This window comes from Dendropsophus ebraccatus, chromosome 10 (genome assembly GCF_027789765.1).
Source record: "Dendropsophus ebraccatus isolate aDenEbr1 chromosome 10, aDenEbr1.pat, whole genome shotgun sequence".
NCBI classification, from domain to species: domain Eukaryota; kingdom Metazoa; phylum Chordata; class Amphibia; order Anura; family Hylidae; genus Dendropsophus; species Dendropsophus ebraccatus.
This window is the reverse complement of record NC_091463.1, coordinates 66,811,867-66,827,714: the sequence shown is the minus strand read 5'-3', so window position 1 is coordinate 66,827,714 and position 15,848 is coordinate 66,811,867. Positions and strand designations below refer to the sequence as shown.

At 40.8% G+C, this 15,848-nt stretch overlaps 1 protein-coding gene across 4 annotated transcripts in view; it reads right to left on the bottom strand.

Annotated features, from left to right (window-relative positions):
- The window catches only part of MCF2 (MCF.2 cell line derived transforming sequence), a 97,641-nt gene that overhangs the window by 15,183 nt on the left and 66,610 nt on the right, over window positions 1-15,848 (bottom strand). For all 4 annotated transcript variants that reach the window (XM_069943092.1, XM_069943089.1, XM_069943090.1 and 1 more), the window contains 9 exons: window positions 12,634-12,805; window positions 12,162-12,253; window positions 7,727-7,815; window positions 3,744-3,810; window positions 3,202-3,317; window positions 2,491-2,560; window positions 1,991-2,083; window positions 1,599-1,691; window positions 99-224 (listed from right to left, as the gene is read on the bottom strand). In XM_069943092.1, the coding sequence (XP_069799193.1) occupies window positions 99-224; window positions 1,599-1,691; window positions 1,991-2,083; window positions 2,491-2,560; window positions 3,202-3,317; window positions 3,744-3,810; window positions 7,727-7,815; window positions 12,162-12,253; window positions 12,634-12,805 (918 nt within the window). The remainder of the gene's footprint in view (window positions 1-98; window positions 225-1,598; window positions 1,692-1,990; window positions 2,084-2,490; window positions 2,561-3,201; window positions 3,318-3,743; window positions 3,811-7,726; window positions 7,816-12,161; window positions 12,254-12,633; window positions 12,806-15,848) is intronic.

The following is a 15,848-nucleotide window of genomic DNA, read 5'->3' as shown; positions in this document are numbered from 1 at the left end:
AATGTGTGATTTTCGCTTATAATATCAATACCCAATAAATATACATTTCAAATCAGCGCTATAATCTACAGTTTGTATCATAAAGTATCCATACTTACATTATACCCTGTAATAGCAATCTGATGCATGGAGTCATTGACTGATTTTAACAGGTCCAGCATTGAAACCAAAGCTTCTTGTAGTTCTTGGAATCCTTCCGAATTAATGCTATACTTCAGTAATTCCTGTTGATATATAATATATTAACTAAATATTGGGGAGCGCTCATATTTGTTGTATTTATTACAGATGGAACAAATTTACCTTATTTGTGGAATTCACAATATTACTCCAGGGTACTCCAGCGTGGGGGCACTTTTGCACTGGGACCAGGGACGAGGTGGCCGAGGGAAAAGCCGTCCACTCACCTCACTCTCAGGTCCGCTCAGCCACTCAGTGAAGGAGGCGGCCTCATTCACTGAGTGGCTGAGCGGACCTGAGACGTCACGTCTCGGGCCCGCGTCAGACACCCAGAAGAGGCCGGGAACCGGGAGGTGAGTGGACATCTTTTCCCTCGGCCACCTCGTCCCCGGTCCCAACGCAAAAGTGCCCCCACGCTGGAGTACCCCTTTATTGAATATACCAAAATAAACTGTGTGTACAATATAGCATTCATACATTTTATATTACAGTATTTTTTTCAATATCTCATATTCACCTACATATTTCAGTTCTTACATGACTACTATATATATATATCTAAAGAAGGATGGTATTGTATGTACCACATGGCAGAAAACAACAGCCCTTTACCTGTCAAACCTGTCACCAGCTCAACTTAAATATGATATATTACAGTCATGAATAAAATGATTAAAATAAATAAGACTACAGGTATCCCTGATTATCCCTGATCACCCCTATTCATAAAGAGATCCCTGATCATCCCTATTGCTAAATCCTCACCATTGATAAAGATATCCCTTTTCCTCCATATTCCTACAGATATTCCGATTAGTGATGAGCAAACATCCCGATGATCGTGATTGCTTCGTGATCACATTCGCCGAACATTCATGAACAAATAAGGAATGTAGAGTAGAAGTGCACATTTCGGTCTACGCACATGCGTACAGATGATCAGATGCAAAACGTAAATTACACAGTTGCGTATGTTCGCAAGTTCTAATATGTTTGAAAATTATCGTTATAACCATTCCGATCATCGAACAAATAGTTTGTGATCGGTAAACACGAACAATAGGCGTCATATTCGTATGAGCATACGAACATTTTCACTCATCACTAATACTGATCATCCCTATTGCTAAACACATCCCTAAATATCCCTATTTATAAAGACATCCCTGATCATCCCTACTCCTAAGCACATTCCTGATTGTCCCTATTTATAAAGACATCCCAAATGTCTAAAAATTGCCCTGCTCATTCCTATTGCTTGACATCCTTGATCTTTGCTATTTACTAGGCCATTCCTGTTCATCCCTATTCATAAAGACAATTCTGATAATCCCTACTGCTATAGACATATCTAATCTTCCCTATTCCTGCACAAATCCCTGATCATTTCTATTTGTAAAGCCAATCCTGATCATTACCTTCAATAGCAGCTGGTATTTTGTTAGCCGTTGTATTGGTTTCAAAAGATAAGAATCCAGGGCTAGCTTGTGCTCCAATTTCTTCTGGCATTCCTGCATTAATGAAGGGGTCAATGATCAATTATAAACGGCATAAGTGAAATGACATCTAAGAAAACAAAGAGTATTCAAAAACTTATTCCTACTTTTACTGATATACAACTAGGTCTAAGTAGTTTAGGTCTTTAGCTAGAATGTACACAGTGGATACTACACCTTCATGGATGGAACCAATATCTACAAAATCATTTATAAATTGAGCTGAATTAGTAATCTATCCACAATACGGTTGTGTAAATTTAATGGAATAAAATGTGTTTAATTGATTAGCCTTGATTGATAATCATAGATACCTGAAAGAAAGCACTATCTGAAAACTGCCTCCAGAGAGAGTCTGAGCGGGGCTTATTCTGACAGTACTTTTCATACATCTGGAAATCTTCTCTCTGCACAAAATAATAATTGTAGTAGGCTTTATATTTTGTCATTTGGCCATTTTGTTTTTGTGATTGATAGATAGATAGATAGATAGATAGATAGATAGATAGATAGATAGGAGAGACATAGATAGATAGATAGATAGATAGATAGATAGATAGATAGATAGGAGATAGCTTATTGATTCATTGATTGGATAGATAGATAGATAGATAGATAGATAGATAGATAGATAGATAGATAGAGGATAGATAGATAGATAGATAGATTATTGATTCATTGATTGGATAGATAGATAGATAGATAGATAGATAGATAGATAGATAGATAGATAGAATTTAGTAAGAGAAAAATTAGTGCTTTGAGGTCTATCAATTTCCATTCAGCCCTAATATTAAACAGATTGTATACTTACCCTTTCTAAGAAGCAATACCCAACCCTTTCCGGTGCTCCAATGCAGCTTTCGAGGCTGAGAAGAAATACTCTGTTTAAAATTAAACACAAAGTATAATTTATACATGGTGGCACTCAATGATATGCACAATTTTTTAGGTTAACATATTGGCTTGTCTATGGGCAAAACCAGAATTTACAGGGAACCTGAATAGTAGATGTGTGAGTAATTCCTAATTTAAATAAACTATTCACAACTAGGTAATATAAGAAGGTTTCATCTACAGTCATGGCCAAAAGTTTTGAGAATGACACAAATATTATATTTTCACATGATCTGCTGCCCTCTGGTTTTTATGTGTGTTTGTCAGATGTTTTTATCACATACAGAAATATAATTGCAATCATATGCTAATCATAATAACTCCATCCCGGGACCGACTCCAGGAGCGGGACTTGGCGAGATGGAGTAAGTATCTGGGGCTCTAGCAGGGTGTCGGGCAGCACCACCCTCAACCTGCGTGGTATTACAATTCAGCTCCATTCACTTCAATGGACCCAAGCTGCAAAACCCACACCTAACCTGAAAATAGGAGGGGTGCTGTTTCTGGAGGAAAGCGTTCAAACCTGGATAACCCCTTAAAGATTAAAAATTCTAACTGAAAAAAGATAGAAATTTGCAACCATGAAGGGTTTGTAATATTAAATGTATATGGGTCAAAGCGATCTTACTTGTTGTGAAATTCATATATCTCCGGCATATTTCCAAAAAGAATATTTTTTGTGTTCCTCAAGGTTAGTGGCAGGAAATGGAACATTTCTGGGTTTTCCATCTCAGCTCTGTATCCCTTAAGAAAGAAACAAGATATTAGTGGCTGTGGTCTGCTGCCTATACATATGTGTTCTTTATGGCCATTTTGTTTGTAAAGGATCAAAAAGTGTTTTCAGGCAATGGTGTATAAATAGGCATCTGATCATATAAATTAACTTCCAATGCCTGGATTAGACCCTCATCTAGGGGAAAAATTCCATTTATAAAAGGTGCCAACATTCAACGTTTCAACATGGGATGAACTTTATCTCTACTTTATTGCGATGTAGCATTATACGCACTATAGGAACTGCAACTACACATAACTGCATAAGCCAGAGTGGCAGCATAACAGTGACACCACAGTATGCTCTAACCATGCCAGAAAGCCAGTATACCCCATAACAATCCTAGACAACCATATAGCATCCAGACCAGTGGTAGAAAACTACAGGTCCCATACCAATAAAATAGTGTAAAGCTCCTCCACATAAATCCTTTCAGTTTCTATTAGTTCATGGATGACATGTCTGAAATAAAGCAAGTAAAAAAGTACAATTTCAGGATAAATATAAGGAGAACAATGCAGAAGTATAAAGGCTTCTATAACCATTTGATATTACATATTCAATCCATAGAAATGATTGTTAAACATTGCTTCACAGTATGAGTGAACATCATAATCCCCAAGGACTAGAGATGAGCGAACTTTTCAAAAGTTTGGTCCGACCGGACTTTCGGATTTTTTCGGAAAGTTCGGTTCGACCGAATTTCGGATTTCTTCGGATTTCTTCGGATTTCATAGTTTAAAGCATCTATATGATACGGGGATAGTGTATTTGGTTGAATTTAGGGCTCTACATGTCAGTAACATCATTATCCTTTCGATATCTCAATGTCATTTTTTTTTTTTAGACTTCAATATTCACCATTACAGGGTCTATGCAGGAAATTCACCATTACATTGTCTATGCAGGAAATCAGAAGGGTCCAAGTATAGAAATTGTGTGTGTGTGTGTGTGTGTATATATATATATATAGCACTTTTTTAAAGATATAATACTTACACCTGCACCAGGTATTTTAGTCTCTCAGGATAAGACGGATGTGATATACACACTATCAGAAGTTTAGGACTTGTATATCTGTACTGCACGTTTTGGTTCCGTGCACCCTTTGCTGTCCTATGCCTAACCTATCTATCTTTCACCCTCTCTATATTTCTCTCTCAATCACTAGATGTTTCTCCTCTCCACTTTCCTAATCTTTCCTTTCCTTTCCCACAATTTCTTCTCAGTAGTACACAACAGCACCTTGCTTCTCTCTCTCTCTCTCTCTCTCTCTCCCTACACACTGCGTAGTGCGGTCATCTGACCGCTCCTTTTAAAGCAATACCGACATCTGATTGGATGTGTTCCGGGCATCATGGGAAAGCACTTTTCCCACCCGGAACACTTCCTGCTTTCTAGAATGGCGGCTGCCCAATTGGACTGGGATTTTTGGGAAAATCAGAACCGGATCCCATACCGGCCGAACCGGTTCGCTCATCTCTACCAAGGACCAGCCACGACCATAATAAATCTCCTTTTCTATCACTACTTTATTGAGTCCATAGTATTAAGAAAGATGTCTCTGTTTGTTCAATTGCTGGGGCTTCTCATCAGGATTACGTTAATAATCCATGTGCTCTACAGCAGTACGGCGGATTGAGTTTCAGAATATCACTGAGTCTATGGGACAGGTGGAACTACAAGCAGAGACCGCCGCACAGACTTTAAATTTCCGCCCAAATTCCGTAGTGTGCCCGTACCCTAATGCTCATCAGGCTCCAAAGAGCAAAGGTTTTTGTAGTCTACTTATTACTTAAAATACTAAGCTTGGCTTTGTAGTTGTGGACCTGGAACTATACTTGTAAGAAATGTTTAAAGGGTCAACTTTGACTCAATCTTTCACTCAGGGTGCGTTCACATGTAACGGATCCACAGCGGATTTCTCGCTGCGACTTTGTAACAAGATCCGCTGCGGATGCCTGCCCTGTACACTTATGGGCAGACATACTCGCAGCAGGATGAACATCCCACTGTGAGTTTGTCAGCAGCGTGCCCTGCTATAACCCCCCCCCCCCTCCACCGGAGCGTATACATCACCTTCTCCATGCTCCGGCTTGCTTCGCGGTTCCTGGAACATCTCACTCGGCCAATCAGTGCACTGCCCCGCTGCAGCGCACTGATTGGCTGAGCGGGACGTGAAGATGCCAGGAGCCCCGAAGCAAGCAGGGGCGGGGAGCAGGTGAAGTATACACTCCAGCAGTGGGGGGTTAACGGGGCGGGTTGCTGACAAACTCACAGCAAGATGTTTATCCCACTGCGAGTTTGTCTGCCAATAAGTGTACAGGGCAGGGATCCACAGAGGATCTCACTACAAATTCGCAAAGAGAATTATAAATATAAATTTTAGTCTTAATTTATAACCAAGAGAACGTAACATAAATTTATTAAAGGGGTATTCTAGCAAATTTTTTTTCTTGCAAATTAACTGGTGTCAGAAAACGCCAGAGATTTTTAATTTACTTCTAGTAAAAAAAAAATCTCCCGTCGTTCAGTACTTATCAGCTGTTGTATGTCCTGCAGGAAGTGGTCATAGGAACTGTCTAGAGCAGTAGCAAAACTTTTCCAGCTCTCTGAACTATAAAGAATACACCACTTTCTGCAGGTCATTGAGCAGCTGATAAGTACTGGAAACTTTGAGATTTTTTAATAGAAGTAAATTACAAATCTCTGACACTTTCTGGCACCAGTTTTTTTTTTGCTGGAGTACCCCTTTAAGATGAGAATACACACGTTTTATCCATACACTACAAATGTTTATAGTTATTTCCATTGGTGACTCAGCAGATGTCTAGGTAGTAGACACGGTTCCTTCAAATTCCAACACGCAAAAAGATTTTTCTTGCTTTGATGTAGCCATGTCATGTCACATCATATATGCACCTTTGGCTTTTAAAAATAAAATCTTTGCTGAAACCTGTGAATCACCCTATAATTTCTCACGTAGAATCTACATAAGGCAGAAGCTGATGTTACCTTCTTCTATGAGTCTTTGTGCTCATTGTTGACCACTATTTTTTTTTTTCAAATTCAAGTTTTTATTAAAGAGTTTTCAGAATACAGGAAAACAGAAATCAAAGTGTAAAACATACTAGAGGTACAAAGAGTCGGGGTAGGCTATATAATGCAGATAGCTGGGCACAGCAAGCCGTACTACCGGCTCATAAGTGGTTGGAGCCTTAGAAGAGAATAAACTATTAATACCCGTAAGGGCGTAAGCTAAATGCTTTCTGAAACAATATAACCACTAACAGAAAAGTAAATAAGGCATTTGGCAACACCTTGCCACAGTATAACAATCACTTAGAGAATGCTTAGTTTATCGGCATAAAGAGGCAAAGAAAAAAGACAAGGAGAGGAGGCGGGGAGGGAGGAGAGAGGGAATGGGGAGGAAAGCCAGGAACAAACATACAGATAGGACTGAGGAGAGAAACCGGGAATATGCATAGGAGCCATACCTGCAAGACGCCCTAGAACCCCGCCAGCAGAACGCAATCCATATTCTGAGGAGGGGAGGGATCTAGCTATCCGGCTATGAGAGACTGACTGTCCTGTAACGGGGTGATGCGAGGAAGGCAAACCATGTAGAAGTGTAGGTGGAGGCCTCTTTCGGGGTTACTGTGAGAAGTTCCTCCATTCTCTGAATGTGGGATACTTCTTTGAACCATTCCTCCAGGGAAGGGGCATCCGTGGATCTCCAATGCCTGGGGATTACGGTCTTGGCTGCTTGCAGCAGGTGTCGGGTAAGGGATCGTTTGTATTTCTGCTGTGCCATGGGGAACATAAATAGCAAGACAGATTCAGGGGTGTTGGGGATGAGAACGCCCGTTATCTCAGAGATAAGGGCCACTACCGTCCTCCAGAATGGCTGGAGATGGGTGCAGCTCCACCAAATATGTACCATGGTTCCGGGTGCGCCACTGCATCTCCAACACATGTCTGAAACCAGTTGTGTAGGGACACCGGGACCCTATACCACCGAGACAGAATTTTATAGCACGTTTCCTGTGCTCTTGTGGCAATTGACGTTTTATGTGTGAGAAAGAAGCAACGGGACCATTGTTCCTCGGTAAATTGTTTGCAGAGTTCTTTTTCCCATTTCCTACAGAAAAGGGGGAGGTCTTAAGACCTGGTCGATAGTAGGAGTCCATAGATAGCTGAGATGGCGTGTGTGGGTGTTGACCACTATTTGAGTATAGAGGGAATACCTCTACCAGCCTCACCTCTTCACTTCAGTTTTTTCGTAATATAGAACTAAACCATCCAGTCTAGTTAGGTTGGAACTGATGTAAGTTTGATTAATAGAATTCGTTATTGGAAAAAAAGCAACAAGAATTACCCTTTAAGTATATCCAAACTGTCTTCACTTTCAGATATATAAAATTGCAATGAGTTTCTCTTCTCTTGATAGTCGTGCATCACTTCAATCTGAAACAAGAGATAACAAGGTTAAACCAACAAAATTAGTAAAACTTACTATACTGTATCAATGTATACAAAAAACTGCAACCCCGTGATTTTACAACCTACACCTGACAACAGCAGATTCCTATGGTCAGATGTGTGATGTGTTTCACGAACCCTTCTGATAATAGTTTATCGAACAGAAGTCTATACATCAGGTACTGTTTTCTCTCATTGTGCTATGAGGATGGGATCACACTAGTAAAACACTAATGCATTTTTGCATCAAGGTTATGGCCAGAACCATTGGTCTGATAAATCAAACTGACAGCTGTCAGATCATCAGCCTTGCAATGGGGCTGGACCTTATGGCCATAAAGTTTTGCTATAAAGTTGTCACAGATCAGACAGACCATCAGTGACTGACAATGGATTCATTACTATTTTACTGACAACCATGGATCAAAGTTTAAAGCGACTGTACCCACAATCTGACCCCCAAACTGCTTGTACCTTCAGAAAGCTGCTTTTAATCTATCCAGGGGTCCGTTCAGAAGATGATGCAGTTATTGTCCTAAAAAACAACTTTTAAACTTGCAGCCCTGTGCCAAACTGGCGAGGCCTAGAGTATCTGTGCCCTTACTTTGTACCACCAAAGTTTCCCCACCCTCTTCATCATTAGGAATGCCACTGGCAGGATTTTTCCTATTCCCCTGCAGTGAACATTGCACAGGTGCCTTAACGATCCAGCCCAGGTACCATGTTCTCACGGGTGATGAATGGGAAAATACCTGCCTGGGGCATTCCTAATGATGAAGAGGGCGGGGAGGAGGGACAGAGGTTGTGCCAGTCTAATGCACAGACACTCTAGGCCACGTCAGTTTGGCACAGGGCTGCAAGTTTAAAAGTTGTTTTTTAGGACAATAACTGCATCACCTGCCGAACGGACCCCAGGACAGATCTTGGATTAAAAGCAGCTTTCCGAAGGTTCAAGCGGTTTAGGGGGGTCAGATTGTGGGTACAGAGTCGCTTTAATAGATCACTTCGAATCAGAATAAAGTTAGGTGAGGTCCATTGTTGATCATGAACAGAAGGTGAATGAAGTAAGATAAGGACAAGATGGGACAAGTGACCAAATTTGCACAGATACTCAGGAATCTGGAACCTCTGTAAGAGCAATTGCCTTCACACGGTCTGTCAGCAGCACTAAGGACTGAACCATTGCAACCCGGCTGTAACACCCCGATCAGGTGATGCACCTTATTTGAAAAGTGAAATTTGTATACTTTTCTTTTGGAATAATTTTTAGGGTTTTCCTTCCAATTTTGCATTGGACTATATGTGTTCCAGATAAATTCTTATATAAAAGATGTAGAAATTGACACCATCATGAGTAGAAACTCACTGTACCTTGTTTGCACTGCCCACTTATAGATGAGTATTATCGGCTACATTTCCCTATCCATGTGACTAGTCTACACACAGATATCAAACCTCCGCACAGTCTGCATTTATCCTTCCACCTATAACAGACCCTGGAGTTTTATAATCATTGAACACGATGATGCTGAGAATATCCTGTCAGCACTAAAAGAGTGGCCTGTGATAGATTATTCCCATTGTGTTTCTAGTCTCACAAGCTTTGATGTATAGGTTCAATAATAGAAAAGTAAAATGATTTTCCAATGTTTATGTGTATCTGAGGATACTTCTCTATGGGGAGTTTTTAAGGTATTTACCTCTTTTTGAGCATTAGAGGATTATGGATATTACCAAGGCTACCACGTATAATATTCTCTGCTAAGGTATTTTTGCTTCAAATAAGGCAAATATATTACTCTATACCCATATTCTATAGGCTATATTCACACACCATCAAAACGATGTCCTTTTTTATATGACGGCAAATTTGCAGCATTTATTTTAAAACAAGGCTGTCATTTTGACAGTGGGAGAACATGTTCACACAACGTAAATTATCAATTAATCATGGCCGTTGTTGCAATTTGCAACAATGGCCGTGATTAAATGATAATTTACATTGTGCTGCAGACAACGAAATCCTGGTCGGAGTGTATACACTCCGCAGCCGCCGCAACGAAAACTAACATGCCACCTTTGTGCAGCAGCTATTCATTGAATAGCGACCGCACAGAACTGACAAGTCACACAATGGAGAGTGCGGCTCTGGACGCACTATCCATTGTGTGCAAAGTTGAATTGGGATGCAGGCGCACATGGATGTGTCCACAACCCATTTCAATAGAAATGAAGTTTAACCGGACGGTACTGCAGTACCGCCGGGATAAACCTCACTGACACCGGCCATTCTGTGACATGGCCGGGTCACAGAACGGCCGATGTCTTACTGTGTATGAACCCAGCCTTAGGCTGTATACACAAATATTGTATTGTATACTTGCATGTTTAATGAAGTCTCTAAATATACCCTATACCAGACTTGCTTTTTAACCTTGGTCACAAGACTTTTTTGTTACATTACCTTTGATTACATGACTGATTCTGTAAATGTTGCATAATGTAGAATATTAACTATACTTCAAAGACAGTACACAAAGTTATAGATTTTTATCCCACTGCTTTGTGTTGCTCCATATGGCTTCCAACAATCAGTGTTAAAGTGAATCTGTCAAAAGGTTCACCCAAATAATGACTAAAGGTTCCCATAAAGTTTATACCAATGCCATCCAATCCTGCCACTATATTGGGGTCTCCAATGACAGAGGATGCTGACGAAGATAGGGGTCAAGCGTGATGGATTTTCACTGCCTGACTCCTTTTTTTAGGAGAGATAAGCTGCCACCAGAGCTGTCTGGCTGCAGCTTACCCTTCCCCATAGAGAACACAAGAACATTTTATGTGTATGAGGAGGCTGGGAGAGATTACAATTGAAGTAATTTGTCCTACAAGTGAGCAAAGCAGTAGTGCTTATGCTTGACCACTGCTTCATTCATTATCTATAAGGGTGTGTTCACAAATACTGCATCCACATGCGGTACAGTTATTCCCTAGTGTCACTGCTTTCTTGCAGCAGATTTTCAATCCACCCCTCTGCCTTATTAACTAACTGTCAGCCGCAAATCAAGTGCTTGAAGAGGCTCATACATTGGCGCCCTGATTAGCTGAGCGCTGTCAGTGACCCAGTAAACTAATGCCCTAACTGCACTATATAGAGTAGAAGTGACTAAACCTTTTAATGGAGCCTACGGGTCCTTTTACACAGCCCGACGGCCTGTGCAGGGATGCAAACAAGCGCCAATCTCTGAAATCGGTGCTTATTTGCAGTGCTTCTGCACGGCACAATTTATCAAGCAGCCAGGCCGCACTAACAATGCCTGGATTGTTCCTGCGGCCATTTACAGAAGGGAGACTGACAGCACAGATATGCATATATCTGTGCTGCCAGTTTTTAGATGCTATCACATAAGCGGTGTATACATACCATCAGCACTGCTGTGATCCGGCTTCTTCACCTTCTTCCTGATGGTGTCACATGCGTTCTGCTCCCAACCTGCTCTAAAGCGACTGTATCTTCCACCCCCAATCCACCGGCTTTCAAACACTCTGGAGGAGCAGCCAAAGAGCGGGTCAGGAGAAAGACGCATGTGACACCGTCAGGAAGAAGGTAAAGAGGACGGATCACAGCAGCGTTGATAGTATATACACTGCTGATGTGATGGCATCTGGAAAATGGTAGCACAGATATATGCATAACCCTTCTGTCTGCATCCCTTTTGCTATCGGCCACACATCTCCTGTTTACACAGGAACCTGTCCGGCCTATAATGATTTTGATGCCGGCTCTAAACTAAGCTGAGACTTCCTGTTCTGTCTGTGGTGATAAGAGGAGACTGCTGTAAAGTGAATTGTGCAGCATTACAGCAATATGTGACACCAAGAAAATAGCAGCTCCCTGTGACATGACTTCACAGGTCTCAGAGCACATTAATCTCAAGAGAACAGTGTCCGTCTATTTTCGTCTATGTCCATGAGTCTTGTTGTAAAGCATGTCACTAAATGCTGTTAAGAACAGCTCAGACAGGATGGCAGACCCCATAACAATGTATACAAAGTAAAAAAAATTACAGAAAATGTAGGTTATACGCGCTCTTTAGGTTAGGATACTTATTCAGTTGATCAGGCAAAGGCACAATTTTTTGCATACTCCATAGTAAAAGCGTGGTGTTTAAACTGCACTGGTAACAGAGATCAAAGTCTAAAGTAGCACTGTATAGTATATAATATGCCGGCAAAACAGTTTTGCACATTCTAACTTAATGCTACCCTGCAGTTATTTGGGGGATTGGCTTGTCGTAAAGAGATTTCTCAAAAAATGGCCAACTGGTTACCTTGCGTGAAGCCTGCATTTTTCTTGTGGTTCTTTTCCCAGGCAATGTTATGTCAAATGAAAACTTCAGACTTGAAGAATTGAAATCCATACCTTTATTTCAAAATAAAGTAGACATTATTACAACGAATAGATTGGTAATTTGTGAAACTATGTCTTCAATGGAGACTCCCATGTCTCTATGCTAACCTGGGGGTATCCACAGGAGCACACAATACCTAGTCTACAACCATATGTTATATTATATGAATATATGAGGGAGCTATCAGTGAATTCAGTAACAAGTTGGATGTACAAACAGTGAACAGTATAAGTACATTTGGTGCATCTTGTGACTTTCTGGAAGGATCTGGAATCTACTATTATATCAACTTATAGAACGTCATATACTGAATATGGGAAATATATATTTATAGGGTGGAGGTCCTGGATCTAATTCTATACAAGCTACAGACATTCTGTAAATAATTTACCATGTTTAGGAGAAAAAAGAGGTGATTTAGCTCTAGGGGGATTCTCAGGACGAGGAGCTACTAACTGGACCGGCCGCACTTGCTTATCAGCCAGCTTCTTAAGACAACTTTGCCGATTTTCAAACAGGTCTCGGATGTTCTCAATCTTGATTTGAACAGCTTGAATTTGACCCTGATGATTCAAAGAAATACATTAGTTTAAGTCGGCAAGAATTATAATAAAGACAGTCAACGAATTGGGAAAAACATCGGACCAGTAAGACTTTGCTTGGACATTCTTCAGACACTCATAATAGTTATTATGCTTTATTGGTGGGAAACTCCTTTAATTGCTCTAAAATTATAGTTCTCTATTTGGTGCCCATTAATGGAACCATTAATGTCAATAGAGTCTCTCGGGAACCACTGTTTTGCAGCAGACCAGTTTACTTCATTCATAACTACCAAGTGGAATTTGCACTGGATGCCTCGAACAGAGCCTCAAAGATGTGAGCCTTGTCTTACTGGGATACACTACAAGCAAAGAGCCCTAGCTGGCTCCTTTCTCTTTATTACTGGTTAGCAAAGAACTTTGTAGGACTCACCTATTCAGAGAAAAAGCTTGTTAGCAAAGAAAAAAAGGGGGAGGGGGGCACAAACAATAGAGTAGAGCAGAAAAAGTCCAACATGCCAAACTCTTCTCTCAAGTGACATGATGGATCCAGATGTTGTGAGTAGACCATTTTCCATGTACTGTATACCGCAATACAGCTCGAGTATCAATATCTCTTTACACCCACTGATTCTGGTATACAGCATCTTATTAGTGAGGCAGGACATTGGACTTACAAATAGCTGATTCAGCCACATTCTATTACCCCTTGAGTACTAGTGATCCAGGGTACAATGCTGCTTTACCTAGGTAATCTATTAAGTGGGTAATTTATGTTTATTTTTGTTATCATTTATGTTATTGCACTGGACACTTTACAAAGAGTTGTGAATTACATTCCTATATACATCTTCATAGTATTGCCTCTTTGATATTTAATATAGTTTTGGATTGATCTTATTATTTATGACCATGTCCGTATCATCATTTCCTGGTAGCCACTTTATCAAAGCTGATTACATTTTTATCCTTTTTATTGTGTCATTTTGTGTATATTTAATTTTTTTTGGTCTGACTTTTTTATATATTTTTGTGTAGTGCTAGATGCCTTAGGGCTCATGCACACTGAGCAAAAGAGGCAGATTTTCGATTGGATTTCACACAAAATTCCACTCGACATTCCGCCTGATTAAATTGAGCAATGCATTTTTCAATTCTTTTCAATGGGCTTTTCACACTGCGGAATTTCTGTCCGTAATTTTCTGTCGCAGTTCCACTTTCCACCCAAAGAAGTTATATGTTACTTCTTTTGGCAGAATCAGCTAGAGGAATCCTATAGAAATCAATGGGGCTTGAATTTTGCTTAAAATTCTGCTTGAATTCTGCTTGCATACCACTTAAATTCCACTTGAATTCCACTCAAAGGCCCCGTTCACACTGAGAAAACATGGCGGACTTTGCGCTGTGACTGAATGAGAGGGCGCACACGCGTCCCCCTCTTTGAACGGAGAGCGGCGGCAGCGGAGAAGTGTGGCCCTCTCATTCACTCACAGCGGGACATTGAGCACGGAGGGATTCCGTGGCGGAAAGCTCCACTGCGGAATTCCGCCATGTTTGCTCAGTGTGAAAGGGGCCAAATTCCACTATTTTGTCAGAAAAGAATAGAATATCAAGGAAGAAATTTTCCTCTTCATTCCTCTTCTATTGCACAGTGTGCATGAGCCCTTAGGCTATATACTATTGGTATTTTCCCCATGTTACGATAGGGTGATTCTCTATACTACTGTTGTTGCTGTTATTATCTTCTCTCATCTGACATCACCAGTCTTTGGCCACACCCAACTTTATTATAAGTTGAATAGGCACCATAAATCCAGGGATCATGAAAAGGGCATGGAAGGGGAAGCAAAGTAGATACAGTAACAAGGGACCTATTTTTAAAAAATTTTATGAGGCCTCTACTGCATGGACTGTGCATGGACTGTACAACCAGTTTTCCAAATATGTTGTGTAATAAAAAAAATGACTTGTCTAAATTTTTCTTTGGCAGACGTTGAACATGAACTTGAATTTAGGCTGTAGAAAAGTAGGTCAGAATCGGCTTACATCTCCAGGGTGTTCATTAGGAAAGTACAGCTGCAGATTTTTTTGGGTTAGAAAAGTGCTTCCAAAAATGGCTTTTAACTATTAAGCAGGATGTAATTCTGGTGCGTTCGTCCTTTCATCTCAGTTATTAGCTCCTTTTGTAAAGAGCTAGTTCCACTGCGTGTTCACGTGTCTATCCATCTTATTCTACTCAAGACCTATGAAGCATAAAGTCCATGAATGTCACTAACATTACAGGAGAGGCCATCACAGGGCCTACATCTTATAGTTACATTTATGGGGTAAAGCAAGTGTGTACATATCATACGGGAGTGGAGAATAAAGAGGACTGGTGACACTGGGGACATCATAAACCAGCACTAGCAGAGGCAAATTTAGATTTTTGTTTTGAAGTTCGCACCCACAGTTAAAAACTTTGTCAAATGCTACACAGTTTTACTTTAAAATCAGGGGGGTAGCGAGGAATCACCGGGCCCCATAGCAAAACTTTTTAAGGGGCCCCCCTCCCCTAAGCACAAAACAAAGCACTGCGCCTATAACATTGGGTCACTTACACACTGCAGTACTTAAGGGGTTAAGCAAAAGGACAAAAGGACACACGCTCTTACCTTCTCCCTTGGGCCCCCCTCCTGCACGGGCCCCATAGCAATTGCCTACCCTGCCTCTATGGTAGCTACGCCACTGCTTAAAAGCCTTCCTTAGATTTAAAAAAAAAAAAAAAAAAGGTTTAAAAAAAATAAATAAATAAATAAAAAAGGACCACACCCTTAGGGTCCTATAACACGGGCCGATGAAGGCCCGATCAATATTGTTAAGGAGCGCTGATCTGCTAGATCGGTGCTCGTCTACTGAGCCTATTACACGGCCCAATAATCGTTTGCGCGGTTGCGTGGACATTGTTAGTGATGTCCATGCAGCTCTTGCCCAAACAGTAAATACTTGATCTGTTCATACTCCTGATCTTCTCCTGCGCTCTGTATGTGTCCGGGCAGTGCATGCTGCAGCTTCAGAGCGGCCT